The 17,698-nt window shown below is 37.8% G+C and overlaps 2 protein-coding genes across 5 annotated transcripts in view; both read left to right on the forward strand.

Annotated features, from left to right (window-relative positions):
• Nucleotides 1-288: 288 nt before the first annotated feature.
• On the forward strand, nucleotides 289-11,807 carry LOC107599948 (pyruvate dehydrogenase E1 component subunit alpha, mitochondrial-like). Of its 4 annotated transcripts, XM_016291699.1 has the most exons (13): nucleotides 289-428; nucleotides 1,824-1,844; nucleotides 2,832-3,455; nucleotides 4,168-4,236; nucleotides 4,978-5,151; nucleotides 5,360-5,486; nucleotides 5,613-5,704; nucleotides 5,800-5,892; nucleotides 6,041-6,196; nucleotides 6,279-6,350; nucleotides 7,820-7,887; nucleotides 10,723-10,831; nucleotides 11,039-11,807. In XM_016291699.1, exons 1-13 carry the CDS (start codon nucleotides 372-374, stop codon nucleotides 11,201-11,203), a joined length of 1,827 nt encoding a protein of 608 aa, XP_016147185.1. In that variant the 5' UTR covers nucleotides 289-371; the 3' UTR covers nucleotides 11,204-11,807. The 4 variants fall into 4 exon arrangements, with proteins under 4 accessions (XP_016147185.1, XP_016147187.1, XP_016147188.1 ...); XM_016291701.1 differs by lacking the exon at nucleotides 1,824-1,844; XM_016291702.1 differs by lacking the exon at nucleotides 2,832-3,455 and having other exon boundaries at nucleotides 290-428.
• A 2,069-nt stretch (nucleotides 11,808-13,876) lies between these two features.
• LOC107599949 (ribosomal protein S6 kinase alpha-3-like) overlaps nucleotides 13,877-17,698 on the forward strand; it is a 21,772-nt gene continuing 17,950 nt past the window's right edge. Inside the window, exons 1-2 of the mRNA XM_016291704.1 lie at nucleotides 13,877-14,285; nucleotides 16,693-16,728. Coding sequence (XP_016147190.1) covers nucleotides 14,223-14,285; nucleotides 16,693-16,728 — 99 coding nt within the window. The 5' untranslated portion in view covers nucleotides 13,877-14,222. The remainder of the gene's footprint in view (nucleotides 14,286-16,692; nucleotides 16,729-17,698) is intronic.

Consider the following 17,698-nt stretch of genomic DNA (forward strand, 5'->3'; position numbering starts at 1 on the left):
TACAATTGTTTTGAAATGTAGTTCTTTGTGTTAGCGCACAAGTAAGTGGGCCTTGTTTGTGGATCAGTGCACTTGCAATGGTGCTTTGGTTAAAAAAACAAAACAAAATGAACAAACATAGTTTTTGATGCATGAAGTACCATATTTATATATATGTCACTCTGAAAGGAGAATACAACATTTGAGATGCTAGTGATGCAGGAACCGGCCTGAGAAACGGGGTTGTAGTGCGGGCTCTGGCCAGCAGGTGGCGGTATTTCCAATGGAATGTGCAGCGAATCTGCAGCGGGCGTAAACCTCGTTCGCTGGCTGGTTTGTGTGAGACAAGGACTGAAGGAGATCTGTTTCTGGTGAGCTGTGGGGGTAATATTATGCGAAAGATGCTAACCATCATTTCTAACGTTCTGAGGGGCAGCGCCAGCAGGAACGTAAGTATTTTATCCCTTGATTCGTAAAGCTTTGCTTAGTAAAGCAAATGTACGAATGTTTTGAAGGCTAATGAAGCGCAGTAATGCATGTTGACCTTGCCCTGGGAACGTTACGCAAGGCCCGGCTGACACCCCGCTAAAGACACATTGCTGTTAAAGTCTCACGTTTGTGCTGGTTATTTCACGTCAACCAATGTAGCATTTCTTTTTATTATTGATGTAAGGATAATCAGATATTTTACTGTTTGTACAAAGTGATTTAGCTTGGCTAGCTAGCTAAAATGCACTGGGAGGGTAACGTCTAAAACTGGTTAGTCAACAAACTGTCATTGAACTAACGTTAACCTATAATAAGACACTGTAACAAATGAGAAACAATGTACTTGTCAGGAAACGTTTGGTTGAAATGGTAGTCTGTTTCTGTAATTCTCTGTCAGAAATAAAAGCAGTCTGTCTTTCATCATATTTACTGTCCAGTGGCAAATGTCCAGATGGTTGATACTCTGTTTTATGCAACATTAAGTGGACAGCAACGTTTTAGTCTGTTTCTAATAGTTTAATGTCACTCAGTTCTTGTCAAGTAGGAGTTTACAACATTATAAGCGTGTCCAAAATTATTATATATAACATATAAGAATTAATAAGATATTTATGTATATTATTATTATTAATGTTGTTATTAAGAGGCAATATTTTTACTGTTAAATATTTTAAGGGGCATATTTATACCTTTATGAGGGCATGTTTCTCCAAAACCTTATAACATACTCACTTAGTGACTTCAAATACTTTAATCAAATTTTAATTTTTTATTTTAAACAATTGGCCAGTCATTTTTTTAGATTATATACCTCTATTCTTTATTGCTAGTTTGACATGTAAATGCTGTTTCTTATCTGTCCTACTTTGTTGTTTTTTTTCTCACGAAAAATACTTCCATGTGAACTACACATTTGTTCTTAGATATGATAAACTCCTTATTAATCCCATAACTACACTGGCCTGAACATATAATAAAACAACAAAGGAATTCAAAACTCGGGTATACTGATGTCTTTTTTTCCCCTGAGCCCTGATTAATTTCTTACTCTAGGTGACATTAAAAGTTGCAGTTCATCTGTAATCACGGTATCAATTTTATTCCTCTAACTGTGACCCTAAGTCTAATAATAAAAGCTTTGTTGACACAATGAAATGAATGTCGTTGGTCGGTTGGCACAATAAAATGAATGGAATTTTGCAGAACAAGTCAAGCATCTTTGTTTTCGTGATAATGATTCACTTATTTCTTTCTCTCTCAATCGCTTTCTCTTTACTAATTCTTATGTCTTTCTCTCTCTCTCGCTCTCAATATCACATTTGCTCATTTTTACTGTTCCATGGGCTTCCTTTAAGGGAGCCGAACTGGTATCAGAGGTAAGGATGGTAGTTTTAGAAATGGGCTTATTGACATGACGTCTGGGCCATCTGCTCTTTTCTTCAGTTTTTGTTATGTACATGATTATTATGTTTGCTTGAAATTATTTCATTACGAAGACTTTATTCCTCACTTATTATTTTTAGATCATCTTTTCTTCCTCACTGAGTTTCCATTCACTGGTTTTGACATATTAAACGCTTCTGCTACATGCTTTTTACTTGCTGCTCATATAATCGTGGCTGTTTTAGTTTGCTGTGTTATGGGTTTGAGGGGAATAATTCTGCTCTATTAACCCGAGCCATTTACTATGTCTCACATCATACCTTTAAATCACACACACACACACACACACACACACACAGACGTGTGTATGTTAAAAACACTCCCCGTTTTGTCAGGGAAAGTACCCTTTTTTCCTCTGGTGGATTTAGAATCTTTTTTATAGGAAGAGAGACATCAATTGAAACCTGTTTGAGACACATTGTGACTTTCTGGTATTTGAAGTTGTGATATGATTTGGCCAATAATATTATATGTCTATGTGATGAACATAAATGTCAGTGTCAGTAAGTTGTCAACTGTTTTGCCAATACATACTTTTTTTTTTAGTTAATTCTGAGTAAATATTGCACAAAATGTGTTCAGTTCATATCACTGTACATCTCAATTTCATAATGAAAATTGCATATGTGGATATTGGCATTATATTGATTATTGGGCACCCTGCTATCTAGAAATCAGTGTCTGTCAACATCTGCCATTTTGACCATTTGAATGTTATCTGACTGGTAGCCATCAACAGCTGTTTATTGCCTGTGAGTTGCCTAGTGTTGGTTAGCATAGATTAGATTGGTTTGTGCAGTAAAATGCCTTCTTTGTGGTCTCTAAATGGCTAAAAGTCTCTTCTTGTTCCTTTAAATGTTCCCTTCTTATGGCCTTCTGAGTCTGAGCCTCTGGAGTGACCTGTGCCCTTCTTTTTACAGTCCTCCACTCTCCGGGCCGTTCTGCAGCTCCTGGCAGTCCAGAGCGAATATGCTAATTTGACCGCTCCACATGATCATGATCCCGACCCCCTTTCACGCTTAAAAGATGCACAACCCCACAGCCCTTTAGCTTCCCCTCCTCTAACACAGATACCTCCTGCAGAATACAAAGATTTAGGACACACTAACAGTGGCCAGGCTTTAGGACACTTGGGGCCACACAACAGACCTCTGACAGATGTCGTTTCCTCTGAGGCGATAGCTCAGAAAGAAAGTTACGTGGAACCGCTGATGACCAGTGGTTCATCCATCTCAGAAGAAATAAACGTGGTTCCTCCACTTACAGAAAGAGTATCAGAAAAAGAAAAACCTATATTTGAAAAGATCATCAGTCCCGTTATAGATGTTTCGCCATCACCTGTCCTAATTACAGTTAAGTTGCCTAACCCAGCCGCCAGTCCAGCACAGTTATCCCCTGCAGTAGCTAACAGCAGTTCCAGCGTAACCAGCACAGACCCCCACTGTCCCCCACCAGCCGAGAGCCTCCTGGGCCTTGATAATTCCTTCCCAGAGATCACCCACAGCCTGGCTGGAGAGACTCCCTTTCCAGAGCCACAGCTTGCTGTGAGTACTGGCAGCCCCTATATTAAAATTACATACTGTCTCTTTCATATATATATATATATATATATATACACACACACACAGCTTAACATCATTTTAACCCTCCTTATGGTGTATTGCATGTCCCTTCCATTTTACACAGAGCACTTGCATACTCCAACTCACAATGCTTCGGCCGATGACACTTCAATCACTAAACAGATTGTTCTTCTACAAACTTTATTTGTTTTTTTGTCACTGTTAGATATCAGAAGCAACAGATCTGCTCAGCATGTTGGTCCTGCATCTAATTATGGAAGGATTCCTTGTGATGTTTCAGTTTTCTACATCCAAACCTATAATCAAAGAGATGTGCAAAGTCAGTGTAGAATAGATGATACCATGCACTGTGTCAGTTTTCCACATGTAGGCCTGTGTTGATTTATTGGTATTAGATTGCAGGTTTGTTGATGTAGTTGTCAAGGAAAATGACAGTGGTCATGTAGGTCGGATTATTACAGATATATTTAGTTTTCCTTGGGCTTACTTCCTGCTTCAGACAGAGTGCTTTGACCGGGGTTGTTAACATTTCAGTTCCTGTCAGATGTGTGTGTGTTTCCATGTGACTGCTTTTTAAAAAAAAAATTTAAACACCACCTTCACTCATTTTCTCAGCTGAGTTTTATTTTTTATTTTGTTTATGTATTTTCAAATTTTTTTTAATGTTTCATAGGGCGCAAGAGTGGTGGTATCTGCCAGGACCTATGCAGACTTTACCCCTCAGGCCTCCTTTGATATTAAGGTGAGTTTATCAGATCAGCAGTTGCTTAATTTATTATGTAATATTTATTTTTGTGCATATACACTACCGTTCATAAGTTTTGCATTGGTACATTTTTTTTTTAAGACATTAATATATATATATATTTTTTTTAATTCACCACAGTTTACATAAAAATATTAAGCAGCACATCTGCTTTCAACATTGATACTTTGAAGTGTTTTTGAGCACCAAATCAGTATATTAGAATCATTTCTGAAGGATCATGTGACAGAGTAATGGCTGCTGAAAATTCAGCTTTTCCATTATAGAAATAAATGACATTTTAAAGGGGTCATATGATGCTATTTTAAAGATCATTATTTTGTGTATTTGGTGCGGCACTAATTTCCACATAGTGAGGTAGACATGTGGGGGCGTGTTAGAACGAGCCGTTTTAGGTAGGCGTGGTTGACTCTTAACTTTTATAAAGAATATCTCTTTGGATTTGAGACTTTAGTCTTTGCAACTTTACAGATCTTCTTTATGCACCAAGAGCTTGTAACACTCCAAAGAGAAACTTGGAATCGCATCATATGACCCGTTTAAAATATAATAAAATAAAAAACGGTTATTTAAAATTAATTGTAATAATACTGGACAGTATTAGTGTTTTACTGTATTCCTGATCAAGTAAATGCAGCCTTAGTGAGCAGCAAGGCGGTAAAACATTAAAACATCTTAATGCATTTGAAAGCATAAACATTTTTTTTCTTTTGGCAGAAATGTGATGTACACAAGCTGGAGGAGGGCCCTCCACTGCAGGCTGTGCTTACAAGAGAGGAAGGGCTTCAGTACTACCGCACGATGCAGACCATAAGACGTATGGAGCTCAAAGCCGATCAGCTCTACAAGCAGAAGATCATCAGGGGCTTCTGTCACCTTTATGATGGACAGGTGACACACAGATATAATCTTTACAAGCACAAGATTATCAGAGACTCTTTAAGTTCTAAACACTCACTTTTGCCAGTGTAAAATAAGCAAATTTAATATTATTCTATGTTTTGATTCACATGGTTGCGAAAGTCATTTGTAATTGGTTAAAATGTTGACAACATGGTGAAGACAGAAACACTTACAGGTGCATTGTGTTCTCTAACAGGAAGCGTGTGCGGTTGGTATTGAGGCAGGTATCAATCTATCAGATCATCTAATCACAGCCTATCGTGCACATGGGTATACTCTCACTAGAGGGGGCACCGTTCGTGAGATCATGGCAGAGCTCACTGGTGAGAACATCAAAACCTACAGTTTAAAGTTCTGATCTCTTATTTTTCTCTATTATTTATTGATTTGTTTGTTTATCTATTTGTTTATTCTATCCCTCTTCTATGCGTCTCTATTTCTTCCATCAGGTCGTAGAGGAGGCATTGCTAAAGGAAAGGGTGGGTCTATGCACATGTACACTAAACATTTTTATGGAGGAAATGGAATTGTGGGAGCTCAGGTAATTTAAATGAATTGATTAGAGTACCTTATGAATAGAGCGCAGATATCAGTACTGTAATAAGTATTAAGAATAACTATTCATGTGTATCCCAGGTGCCTCTTGGGGCAGGTGTAGCTTTGGCCTGCAAATACCTGGGCAAGAACGAGCTGTGTGTCTGTCTCTATGGTGATGGTGCTGCAAATCAGGTAAGTCACTTTCACGCAGCTCCAAACAATCATGCTAGTCCTAATGAGTGATTTAGCTGCTAATTCTGCTACTAAATTTGAACAACTTGTGCATTCTAATGAGTATGTAGATGGAGGTTTCATGCACACTTTTGCACTGTTTCTGCAGGGTCAGATCTTTGAAACATATAATATGGCATCTCTGTGGAAGCTGCCCTGCATCTTCATTTGCGAGAATAACAAATATGGCATGGGTACTTCTGTGGAGAGAGCGGCGGCTAGTACTGATTACTACAAGAGAGGCGATTTCATCCCTGGATTGAGAGTAAGATGCAGGATGCTTTTACTTGTGTCTGAATTTACTCTTCATGTCAGGATATCTCCCCACCTGTTCTCTGGATTTGTAGGTGGATGGCATGGACGTCCTTTGTGTAAGGGAGGCCACCAAATTAGCTGCTGAACACTGCAGATCAGGAAAGGTGAGCTCTGGTTAGAGTGATGTGAAATTGTAGGGATGTAGGGATAATTGTTACTAGGGATGCTCCGATTGATCGCTACCGATCACTATCGGCCGATAATCGCTTTGGGATGTTTGATCGGTGGTCTCTAAAAAAGCTGATCTCAAAAAAACAATCTCAAGCTGATGATGCGCCTGCTGTGAGAGGTTTGGCACGACATGCAGCAGCACCGTCTTCAGTCTCTGTCCAGCGCGGGTGAAATAATTATAATGCTGAAGGTGAGGTACAATTCATATTTCTTCATTAAATAACTCTTAAAGTAATTTGAAAACTTTCTGTAAGACGTAATTTCACAAACAGTGCGAGTGAATGACCGTGTGCGCTCTCTCTCTCTTTCCCTCTCAAAATGCACAAATGGCTTCAAATCACATCACGTCTGCACTATAAGCGAGCTGCAAGCTGCACAGTTGACACAGGAAGTATCACTTGCACAATCGAGGCAGTGTTACATCGTCACTAAAGTTTATGAATTGCATTTCTTTTTAATTCTTGCCAGTGTTTAAACCATTTAGCACTTGCGCGCTCTCCTGGAGACTGAGCATTCATGCACACTCAAAGCGCACACATATAACGCCAGGTTCACACATTCTCCGTTTGCAGTGCGTATGCGGTACATATTTTTTTCCACGCTCATGTTTAACGAATTTTAAAGCGTTCACTGCACACGGTTGCGGTCCGACAATGCGTTCCAGGAGCGGTGCGTCTGCAGCAGTGCAGAGATCGTTTGCGCTGCATGAGCTAAATTAAAGTGACAGCGCATTGTTTGCTGTAAATATGGAAACGAAAATGTAGAAATTACACCATAAATGCATATAATTAAAGTTTGCTATGTTTCACAGTCAACACATATGGCTTGTTGGCTAGGTTTAAAGGAAAAGAGCACTTTTAGATAAACAAGGCAATAATAGATGGCACTCGTGGAGGTAGAAAAACAAAGTTGCAACTGTACTGCAGGATTGCTTGTAATCAGTGCAAAAGAAAAGGCAGTAGAGATGACTGTTTCTGTCAATGGTAAGTTTTAATTTAGAATGTTTATGATAACATAAGAAAAGTAGTTTAAATGTTTTGCCACTTGCTTGAGCAACTGTGTTGTGCTGTGTGTAAGCTATTGTGCAACAATTGCATGACTGTAAAAACAAAAATGCACTTCATGATCGAACATTTAGGTGAGATAAATATATATTTTTGAAAAATCTCAAAAAAATGCTCCCCTCCACCCTGAATAAATGGCTTTAAAAAGATCGATATCGGTGATCGGTATCGACAGATACTGCTTTTTGTGATCGGCAATCGGTGATCGGCCTCAAAAATCCTGATATTGGAGCACCCCTAATTGTTACACTTATAAAATGTTTTCTGTTTAAATATACACTCATGGAATATAAACAGTTATCTAGCAATAATAAGACATCTGAAATTTATATTCATAGGGTCCCATTTTGATGGAGCTGCAGACCTATCGTTACCATGGACACAGTATGAGTGACCCAGGAATCAGGTAGTATTTTATATAATCTCAAACAAAGCTCACTGTTGCTTTAAGTAACCAGCAGTCCTTCTTGGGTTATAAGTTGAATGTCGTGGAAAAGTTCATTTATTTCAGTAATTCAACTCAAATTGTGAAACTCGTGTATTAAATAAATTCAATGCACACAGACTGAAGTAGTTTAAGTCTTTGGTTCTTTTAATTGTGATGATTTTGGCTCACATTTAACAAAAACCCACCAATTCTACTGTGTAGAATCAGCACAATTAAAAGAACCAAAGACTTAAACTACTTCAGTCTGTGTGCATTGAATTTATTTAATACACGAGTTTCACAATTTGAGTTGAATTACTGAAATAAATGAACTTTTCCACGACATTCTAATTTATTGAGATGCACCTGTAGACTGGAGAGTGGATATCATTATACAGGGAATGACACATGCGTCATAACATTTTAGTAACCAATATGCATGTGTTTTATATATATATATATAAAATACTTTACCATATAAACTGGGTAACACAGTCTATCATTGAAATTTTTGGGGTCAGTAAGATTTTTCTTTCATGTTTTTGAAAGAAGTCTCTTAAAGGAACACTTTCATTTTCCAACTCCCCTAGAGTTAAACAGTTGAGTTTTACAGTTTTCGAATCCATTCAGCCGATCTCCGGGTCTGGCGGTAGCACTTTTAGCTTAGCTTAGCATAGATAATTGAATCTGATTAGACCGTTAGCATCTCGCTCAAAAATGACCAAAGAGTTTCTGTATTTTTCCTATTTAAAACTTGACTCTTCTGTAGTTACACATGATATTATGCAGCGCCTGAAAATAAGCTAGGTAACTTCCAATAAGCATATTTTCAAGTGCTGCATTATATTGGGGAAGTCGTGGCCTAATGGTTAGAGCGTCGGACTCAAAACCCAAAGGCTGTGGGTTCGAGTCTCGTACCGGCAGGGATTGTAGGTGGGGGGGATGTACAGCACTCTCTCCCACCTTCAATACCACGACTGAGGTGCCCTTGAGCAAGGCACTGAACCCCCAACTGCTCCCAGGGCACCTGCAGCATAAAAAAAATGGCTGCCCACTGCTGTGTGTGTGGACTTTGGATGGAACTCTTTGGTCATTTTTGAGTGAGATGCTAACGGTCTAATCAGATTCAATGATCTATGCTAAGCTAAGCTAAAAGTGCTACCGCCAGACCCAGAGATCGGCTGAATGGATTCGAAAACGGTAAAACTCAGCTGTTTAACTCTAGGGGAGTTGGAAAATGCCTATTTTCAAAAATAGTGGAGTGTTCCTTTAAGCTCACCAAGTCTACATTGTAATATTGTGAAATATTATTACAATTTTAATAACAATTTACAATTTAAAACAATTTTAATATTGTAATAAATTTTCAAATGTAATATATATCTGTGGTGGCAAAGCTAAATTTTCATCATCCATTACTGATTTGGTAATCAACAAACATTTCTTATTTCTTAACATTTCTTATTCAATATTTAAAAGAGTATTGTTAAATAATTTGTGGAGAAGATGCTTAAGAAAATTAAAAATTTGGAATAGAAATATTTTGATACATTATAAATGTCGTTACTGTAAATTTTGATACATTTTTCTGTCCTTGCTGAATAAAAGTATCAATTCCAAAAAAAAAACCGTACTTACCCCAAACATTGTTACTTAAAATGCTTTTTCAGCATTGTGATTCTTTTTTTACACAGTGCAGTAGCTAATTCAATTTTTCATAGATGTGTTTAAACACAATAAATATAAGAAACACATGCTTTTAATTTTGCATTTACTTCTAGATTGATATATTAAGTTGCTCAAGCAAGTGGCAAAACATTTAAACTACTTTTCTTACATTATCACAAACATTCTAAATTAAAACTTACCATTGACAGAAACAGTCAGCTCTACTGCCTTTTCTTTTGCATTTAATTCTTTATTACTAGCAATCCTGCGGTTCATAAAGAACTTTGCTTTCCTACTTCCACGAGTGCCATCTATTATTGCCTTGTTTATCTAAAAGTGCTCTTTCCCTTTAAACCTAGTTAAAAAGCCATAGCCTATGTTGACTGAAACTCTGCACTAACAGAAGGCGCGTTTCCATTACAGATTTGCGCAAAACTATTTTCTGAATGTCGATAAAAAAGTATTGCGAAATGACGGCGTTTCCATTAACCAATGTTATGCAGCTAAAATGTAACCTTTTGCCTCTCGCGATAAGTCATGGCAATGGATTTTGGTGGGATTTTGACAGATTTTGGCTATATTTATTCAAAGGAGGCTTATGTGTGAATCTTTTCAGAAGCAGCAAAGAGAGCCGCTTCAGAAACATGCGTGGCGCGGCTGAAATAAACCATAGACTGTATAAAAACATAAACACAAGCCATTGAGTGGCCGTAATTAGTTTCAGTGACCGTATCAGAGCCACACTGCACCGCAGACGTGTGCAATGTAAATTGTCTTAAGTATTAATAGTAGGGAAAGCCCCTTATACTGGAGCGCGGCCACTTATGAAGTGTTTCTTGGAGGTTATAGTACATTGAAGAATGATCATATGACTTTTTACATACGCCATGTGACCTGTAAATGCGAAAAAGCCGTTTCCATTGCAGTTTTGCGAATGAATCCTTTTGCGCATTGCCTGAAAAACCACCTCATGCGAGGGTAAAAACTTTTTTGACGCGTTTCCATTAGTCGTATTTTCAATTTTCAATTTCAATTTGTGCAATTTGAAGGGTAATGGAAACGCGCCTAGAGACTCCTGTTTGTTCTTCTGTTAGTGTTCCTCCCCAATGTGACAACCTTTGCTCTCCTTATCCACTGTTCCCATAGTTATCGCACACGTGATGAGATCCAGGAGGTGCGCAGTAAGAGTGACCCCATCTCGATGCTGAAGGATCGCATGCTGAGCAACAACATGGCCAGCGTGGAGGAGCTTAAGGTGAGCCTGCAGAAGCTTATGAGAGACAGACTGAAGTAGGACACAATCACTGAGATTGCCTGTTGTTCTTGTGTGTGTCAGTCACATTGGTGATTAAGATAGGGGATTACTCAATTATAGGAAAGGAAAGGACGTGTGGCCAAGTAATTCTTCATGCTGAAAGATGGACATTTCTGCACTTTCACTAAACACTGACACCTTTTGCAGGAGATTGATGTGGAGGTAAGGAAGGAGATTGAAGATGCCGCTCAGTTTGCCACTACAGACCCTGAGCCTCCACTGGATGATCTTTGCAACCACATCTTCTACAATGACCCTCCTATGGAAGTGCGTGGCACCAACCCCTGGACCAAGCTCAAGTCCATCAGCTAAATCGCCTTCCTTATCATCCCAAGTCCCCTCCTCTTCCTACCTCTCCTGTTGAAGCGCACAGCAAAATATGATCACCTCTGATGTGGCTAAAGGTTACATAGACAGTTATTGGGAAACTCAGCCAAATCTCTCAGCCACATTGAGATAAGTTGCCTCATTTCACATGTTATCATTGCCTTGTTTTCTTGTTGTCTTCATCAATCAACAACATAGCGGTTTTTAACTTGGAATTATCGGGACTTTTCAAATGTCTCCAATGCCCCTATTGCTTATTACCCAGTGTCCATGCCATGGCAGAATATTTAGCTCATGTCCATACATCACAAATACCTACCATTGTTGCTCTGTGTCAACACACACACACACACACACACACACACACACACTTCTCTCACTTTATATATCAGCAGGAGTGTGTTTTGGCTAAGGTGTCTGAAATGCAGTCCTAATTTGACAAAATATTTAAAGGGAAAAATTTTGACATTTCTAAATTATAAATCTGTGTGGCCATATTACAAAAGTTTTTGGAATATTTCAATTCGGTTGTATTTTAACACTCTTCCAACACTCGGAGTGTTTGAGTGTTTAATAAAACGCAACAATGAAACAACTTGTTTTCTTGTTGTCTTCATCAATGAACAACATAGCGGTATTTAACTTGGAATTATCGGGACTTTTCAAATGTCTCCAATGCCCCTATTGCTTATTACCCAGTGTCCATGCCATGGCAGAATATTTAGCTCATGTCCATACATCACAAATACCTACCATTGTTGCTCTGTGTCAACACACACACACACACACACACTTCTCTCACTTTATATATCAGCAGGAGTGTGTTTTGGCTAAGGTGTCTGAAATGCAGTCCTAATTTGACAAAATATTTAAAGGGAAAAATTTTGACATTTCTAAATTATAAATCTGTGTGGCCATATTACAAAAGTTTTTGGAATATTTCAATTCGGTTGTATTTTAACACTCTTCCAACACTCGGAGTGTTTGAGTGTTTAATAAAACGCAACAATGAAACAAGATTTAAAATAAACAGCTGAAAATGTGGCTTTAGAATGGGAAAAGATTAATAGATTTTTACCCTCTCACTCTCTTCAATTTTTATTTAAAACAGGACTTTTGTTTTTCCATGTATTTATTATGAGAAATTGCATTTGTTACAAACAATGTTACTGGGGATATTCACATTTGGCAATTCCAGTGTATTAACGGTTGTTTCAAAAGAATGTTTGTTTAAAATCTCTGAGAATCAGGAAAGTAAAAAGGTGTTGCAATAGATGTTAGGATGCGGTTGAGATGTTAAAGGGGGCATCAGAATCACAAGGTTAAAACTTTATGCCGCATTGACTAGGATGAGTCAACATGATCAGGCAATGTATGTGTCATACAATGTGGACTTGTATGTGTCATACAACTACAAATAAATATTTCAAATACAATCTTTGTGAGTAGATGCATTTATGTTCTTCCACTATTTGTTAAAGATATAGTTAAATGAAAACTGATACAGTCCTTAACCCTATATAAAGAACATTTGATGCATGAATTTCGGAGCATGGTTAAAACATGGTGAAAAACCTGTTTTACATAATCTACTACATGCCTTCTCGCATCTGGTTGATAGTTTTTTTTACTTTTTAGCAAGTAAAAGGCCTTTTAGTATAATTCTAAAAACGTCACCCTTCAGATTGTGTTAAATGTGTATTTTTTCTGTGAAATCTTTTTTTTTTTCTCATTCAAGTAAACCAGCTTGTTTTTACTTGATTATCCATACATTTATGTTTTTATATTCTAACATACATCAAGTTAAAAAGTATCACACACACACAATATATATTTGATCATATAAGTATAATTATCTGCAAATTACATATTTTCCTTCATTTTGGGCCTTTAAGTAAAATTGCGGTGTTATTTCTTCCTCGAGTGAGAGCTGTGTCACACTATATGTTCTATGTGTGTATCAAATAGGACACAAAACATACATGCAAACATAAAAATAAAATGTCTTGTCTAAATTTGCATTAAACTGTTCCAATTTTTTTTTTTTTGTACTATTTTTGTTTTCTATGTTAGGATTTACAAGGTTAAAGACGGCATATATTGGTGAGCTCTCCCAGCTATTAATACTCAAGGGACCATGACAAAACATTTCCCTTTAATGTGGCAAGTGAACAAGAAATGAACTCTTTATTTGTAGAAATATGCTGCTTTTGCCTTTTTACCCGGTGCATGATCGCCACACTAAACAAAGCATAAATCGAAGTGGTTTGGAGAAATGGGTCACACATAAACTGGGTCTCATCAAAAACAGAGAGTGAGAATAAAGCACAATCCTCAAATCAGCTTTATTCTAAGCCCTCTGCTACTGCTGGATGGGTGTTTATCGGCTGTGGTGTTGTGACTCCCCTCCATCTGCAGTGGTTTGATTGTGCACTTCATTTATTAAGTGTCACATGTGTGCTTTTCTTATGAAGGACATAATAAATGGATGCTACTCGGGGAAAAGAGATTTAAACTGATTTAAAGACAGAATGCTCTACATGAATGATAATCAGAAATGATGCTCCAATCAATGTGATTCACATGCGTCGTTCAAAAAGCAGTCGAAATGATAAAGGCCCTGATTGAATAGATCTAACATCTCCCATTAAACTACCTGAGCACCATGTCCACAGCGTCCCTCGCGCTATGACGCATGATGACGTTTCCTCCAGCCTCGTTCTGACAGACAGGTGAACGAACGCAGCGACGCCGCCATGTTGAGCGAAAACGGAAGTGTATTACTCTGCTCTTAAAAACATCTTTAGAATATTTTTTTTGAAGAGGAGCCGGACACTTTAGAAGTAAAACCTACCCAGAAGGCAGCTGAACCGAATTCTCCTTTTGTTTGCGCCTCAGTTAGGGACCATCCTCTTTGCGGGACTCTTTTAGTGCAACTTTACAGTGACTGACAGCGTCAAATCACTTCACGCGGTGATCGCAAGTTACAGATCGGGACTTCGAGATGCCGCTGGCGCAGTTTGCAGACCCCTGGCAGAAGTTGCCTGTGGGGCATATGGAGAATGAGGTAGGTTATATCACGTTAATTTAATCGAGGAGTGTTGTTGGATTGTGTGAGATCGCATTTAATCCGATGCTTCGTGTCACGGAGGAATGTCAGTGGGTGCATTGGACAAACGTTACAAGTTTACAGTTTGCAAACACTGTATTCAGACAAAAGGTTTGCGTTTTCGAATTTCGCTACTTTTCAAACTCATAAATGTAATACAGAAAAGTGCGTGATATATAGGTTTACATCGAGATTAAAATGCAGCGAAGTATTAAACGCGTTATGAAGAGTTTCTTTTAAATGTTAACTGTGGTGAAACTAGAGAATGAGTAGATTGTCGAAGCCAGACTTGACCAGACAAGCCCAGTGTGCGTGTGTGTGTGTGTGTCTGTTCGATCTAAGTGTACTTGTGCATTGTAACTTAAAATGGACACTTGCTTGCTTTTTGTAGCTGGTTGAAGTTTGACTTAAGTACGCATTGGGTAATAAACACAGGGTGGGGAACTGCCTTCTTATACTGACAGGCATTTTCTCAAAATCCAGTGAGCTCCCAACATACCAGCATTTTTGGGCGTCATAGGCGTGCCAAAGAAATGCCATAAATGTGCAAAACACAAGTTTATGATACCCCCAAATAATGTCTGTGTAGGTAGACGGTCCATTAGGTTTTGAGTCATGGCCAAAGTGTTATTTCTTTCATAAATTATGAAACAACTGCATTTTTGCATTCTGGACCTGGACTGTCTTTTGTCCTCTAATCGGAATTTGATCCATTTAGACTTTCACTATTTTCCCTGCAGGCTTGTATGTTTCTGTCTGTGTTCAGAGATCTAAGTGTACTTGTGCATTGTAACTTAAAATGGACACTTGCTTGCTTTTTGTAGCTGGTTGAAGTTTGACTTAAGTACGCATTGGGTAATAAACACAGGGTGGGGAACTGCCTTCTTATAGACTGACTGACAGGCATTTTCTCAAAATCCAGTGAGCTCCCAACATACCAGCATTTTTGGGCGTCATAGGCGTGCCAAAGAAATGCCATAAATGTGCAAAACACAAGTTTATGATACCCCCAAATAATGTCTGTGTAGGTAGACGGTCCATTAGGTTTTGAGTCATGGCCAAAGTGTTATTTTTTTCATAAATTATGAAACAACTGCATTTTTGCATTCTGGACCTGGACTGTCTTTTGTCCTCTAATCGGAATTTGATCCATTTAGACTTTCACTATTTTCCCTGCAGGCTTGTATGTTTCTGTCTGTGTTCAGATTTAGTCTGTGGGTTACTTTTATGTTCCCCCACCCCCACACTTTTTTAATTGTAACATTATCTGGATGAGATATTAAATATACAATTTCATTAAATGGCCATACTAATCCTAAATTAAAATACATAGAAGTATGCATATTATCTAAATCAGAATATTAAAATGCTTTCTGAAGGATCATGTGACACTGACGACTTAAGTAATTGCTACTGAAAATTTGGCTTTGCCATCACAGGAGTAAATTTAATATTCATTAAAATATATAATAAAAATGTATTGAAATAGACAATAGTCATTGTAATATTTTATGATATTACTGTACTTTTGATCAAATGAATGCAGCCTTGGTGAGCCTTTTAAACAGTAGTGTGCATACTGTATGAATATTCAGTGCGCTCAACTTTAAACAGAGAATAGATGAAATATTAAAAAAAAATAATATGCAAGCAGTTATGTCATGCAAAAAGATACAGTTTGTGTAGTAAGTGTCAGAATCAATCACAATCAAATGATCTAATGGTTTTCAAACCGATCCATAAATTATTTAGAGTATATATTATAATGATCATTTAATAACTTTCAGTATGGCACCAACCCCCTGCTTACTCCAGGAGACGATTATATGTGTTGTTGCCTTTAGGATAAATATTTCGTCCAAGTTGCTAAATAGTAACTGTTATTGTCTCTCTTATACTGTTAGCACTCCGTCCTGTCCTACTCTTTCCCTAATTAACTTCCTTTGGTCCAGGCTAATCCTGTGGTCTGGAAATAGCCATCCTACGTTGCATGCTACGTCCCCTGTTTATGCGTGGAGCTATAAATAATCACTTAGTCTGTGACTGACTGTATGTAAACAACAATCTTCCACACTACTGTTTTACTCCCATATCAACATGTGGTCAGATGATTTGACGTTGCACATAGTCATTAGCCCTCACGGAGCCATTATATTTGCAAATGACAGTAATAGAGGTTTGCAACAGTCATTTAAATATAACTTCTTTCCCTAATAGATTGTGGTTGTGATTTCCTGTACATCTTTTCTGTTCCTGAAGATCACTTCATTTTAAATTTTTTTGGTTATAGTTGACATATTGTGACCATAGCCTTTGCAAATGCTGTTTTAACATGATGGCAATAACATATTTTCCTGCATTGTAGGATGACTCCATGGTGGATGATGATGCTCCTGTTCAAGTAAGTTCAAGTATATATGTATTTTGGGTGTGTGTCTGCATATTACTCAGAATATGTCTGTCAAACTGAATATGTCTGTCAAAACTGATTATGTTGATGGGTCCAAGTACACCAATGTATGGGTTCCTCGCCGTAAGTCAAACAAGCTCTTTGTTCACTGCTTGAGGAGAATTTGATCTACTGCAATGCCCCTCTGTCTTTCAATTGAAAGATGTGTTTCTTATGTAAGCAAGTCGGCTTTTAACCTCACATTTCCTGTCTCAGAGTACAGCCTGGTTTTATTGGTTTCCTGTTGGATGAGTGACATGGCAAGCAGCCAGTAGGAGAAGAGGATGTTCAGCATTCACTTCAAGCAGAGCTTCATTTTCCAACAACCCAGCAGAAACGTTTCTGAAAGCTGTCAGATCACTTGATTAGGCTGTTTGTGACCCAGAGAAGTGGGTTCACTCACACACTATATATATATATATATATATATATATATATATATATAATTTATTATGTGTTTCCCATACATTGATTTATTTGTGGCGTTTGACTTCGTTGAATAAACATGAGCACTGCACGTTTCAAAATCAAAATGCGTCGCGGGTGTTTTATATGAATGTATGTCTTATGGGAACCGACTGTCTTCAGAATAGTTTAGATGGCATTTTTATCTGATAAAGTAGCGTTCATGAGCGGAGCTGCTTTGTTTACAGCCATTACTGGAGAAACCGCTAGTTCTGCCGCTCTCACAGCGCCTCCTGCTGGCAGACAATCAGTTTGCGTTTTCAATAATAAACCCATTTCCAGCAACATGCTTTTGTTGTTGCTCTATTTTTTAGTTTTCTGAAGCAACTCGGATCATGTTTCATACTCGTTTATCCTGGTTAATGCACGTTTCAATCTATAAGAATAATAAGCCTACACTACTAGTCAAAGGTTTTTGAACTGCAAGATTTTTAATGTTTCTTAAAGAATTATCTTC

The sequence above is a fragment of the Sinocyclocheilus grahami genome, unplaced genomic scaffold (assembly GCF_001515645.1).
Source record: "Sinocyclocheilus grahami isolate Dianchi unplaced genomic scaffold, SAMN03320097.WGS_v1.1 scaffold275.1, whole genome shotgun sequence".
Taxonomy (NCBI): Eukaryota; Metazoa; Chordata; class Actinopteri; order Cypriniformes; family Cyprinidae; genus Sinocyclocheilus; species Sinocyclocheilus grahami.

Coding starts and splice junctions, on each gene's coding strand:
- LOC107599948 (XM_016291699.1), top strand. CDS start 372: ATGCGAAAGATGCTAACCATCATTTCTAACGTTCTGAGGGGCAGCGCC. Junction 429..1,823: donor GGGGCAGCGCCAGCAGGAAC/GTAAGTATTTTA, acceptor GCTTCCTTTAAG/GGAGCCGAACTGGTATCAGA. Junction 10,832..11,038: donor CCAGCGTGGAGGAGCTTAAG/GTGAGCCTGCAG, acceptor CACCTTTTGCAG/GAGATTGATGTGGAGGTAAG.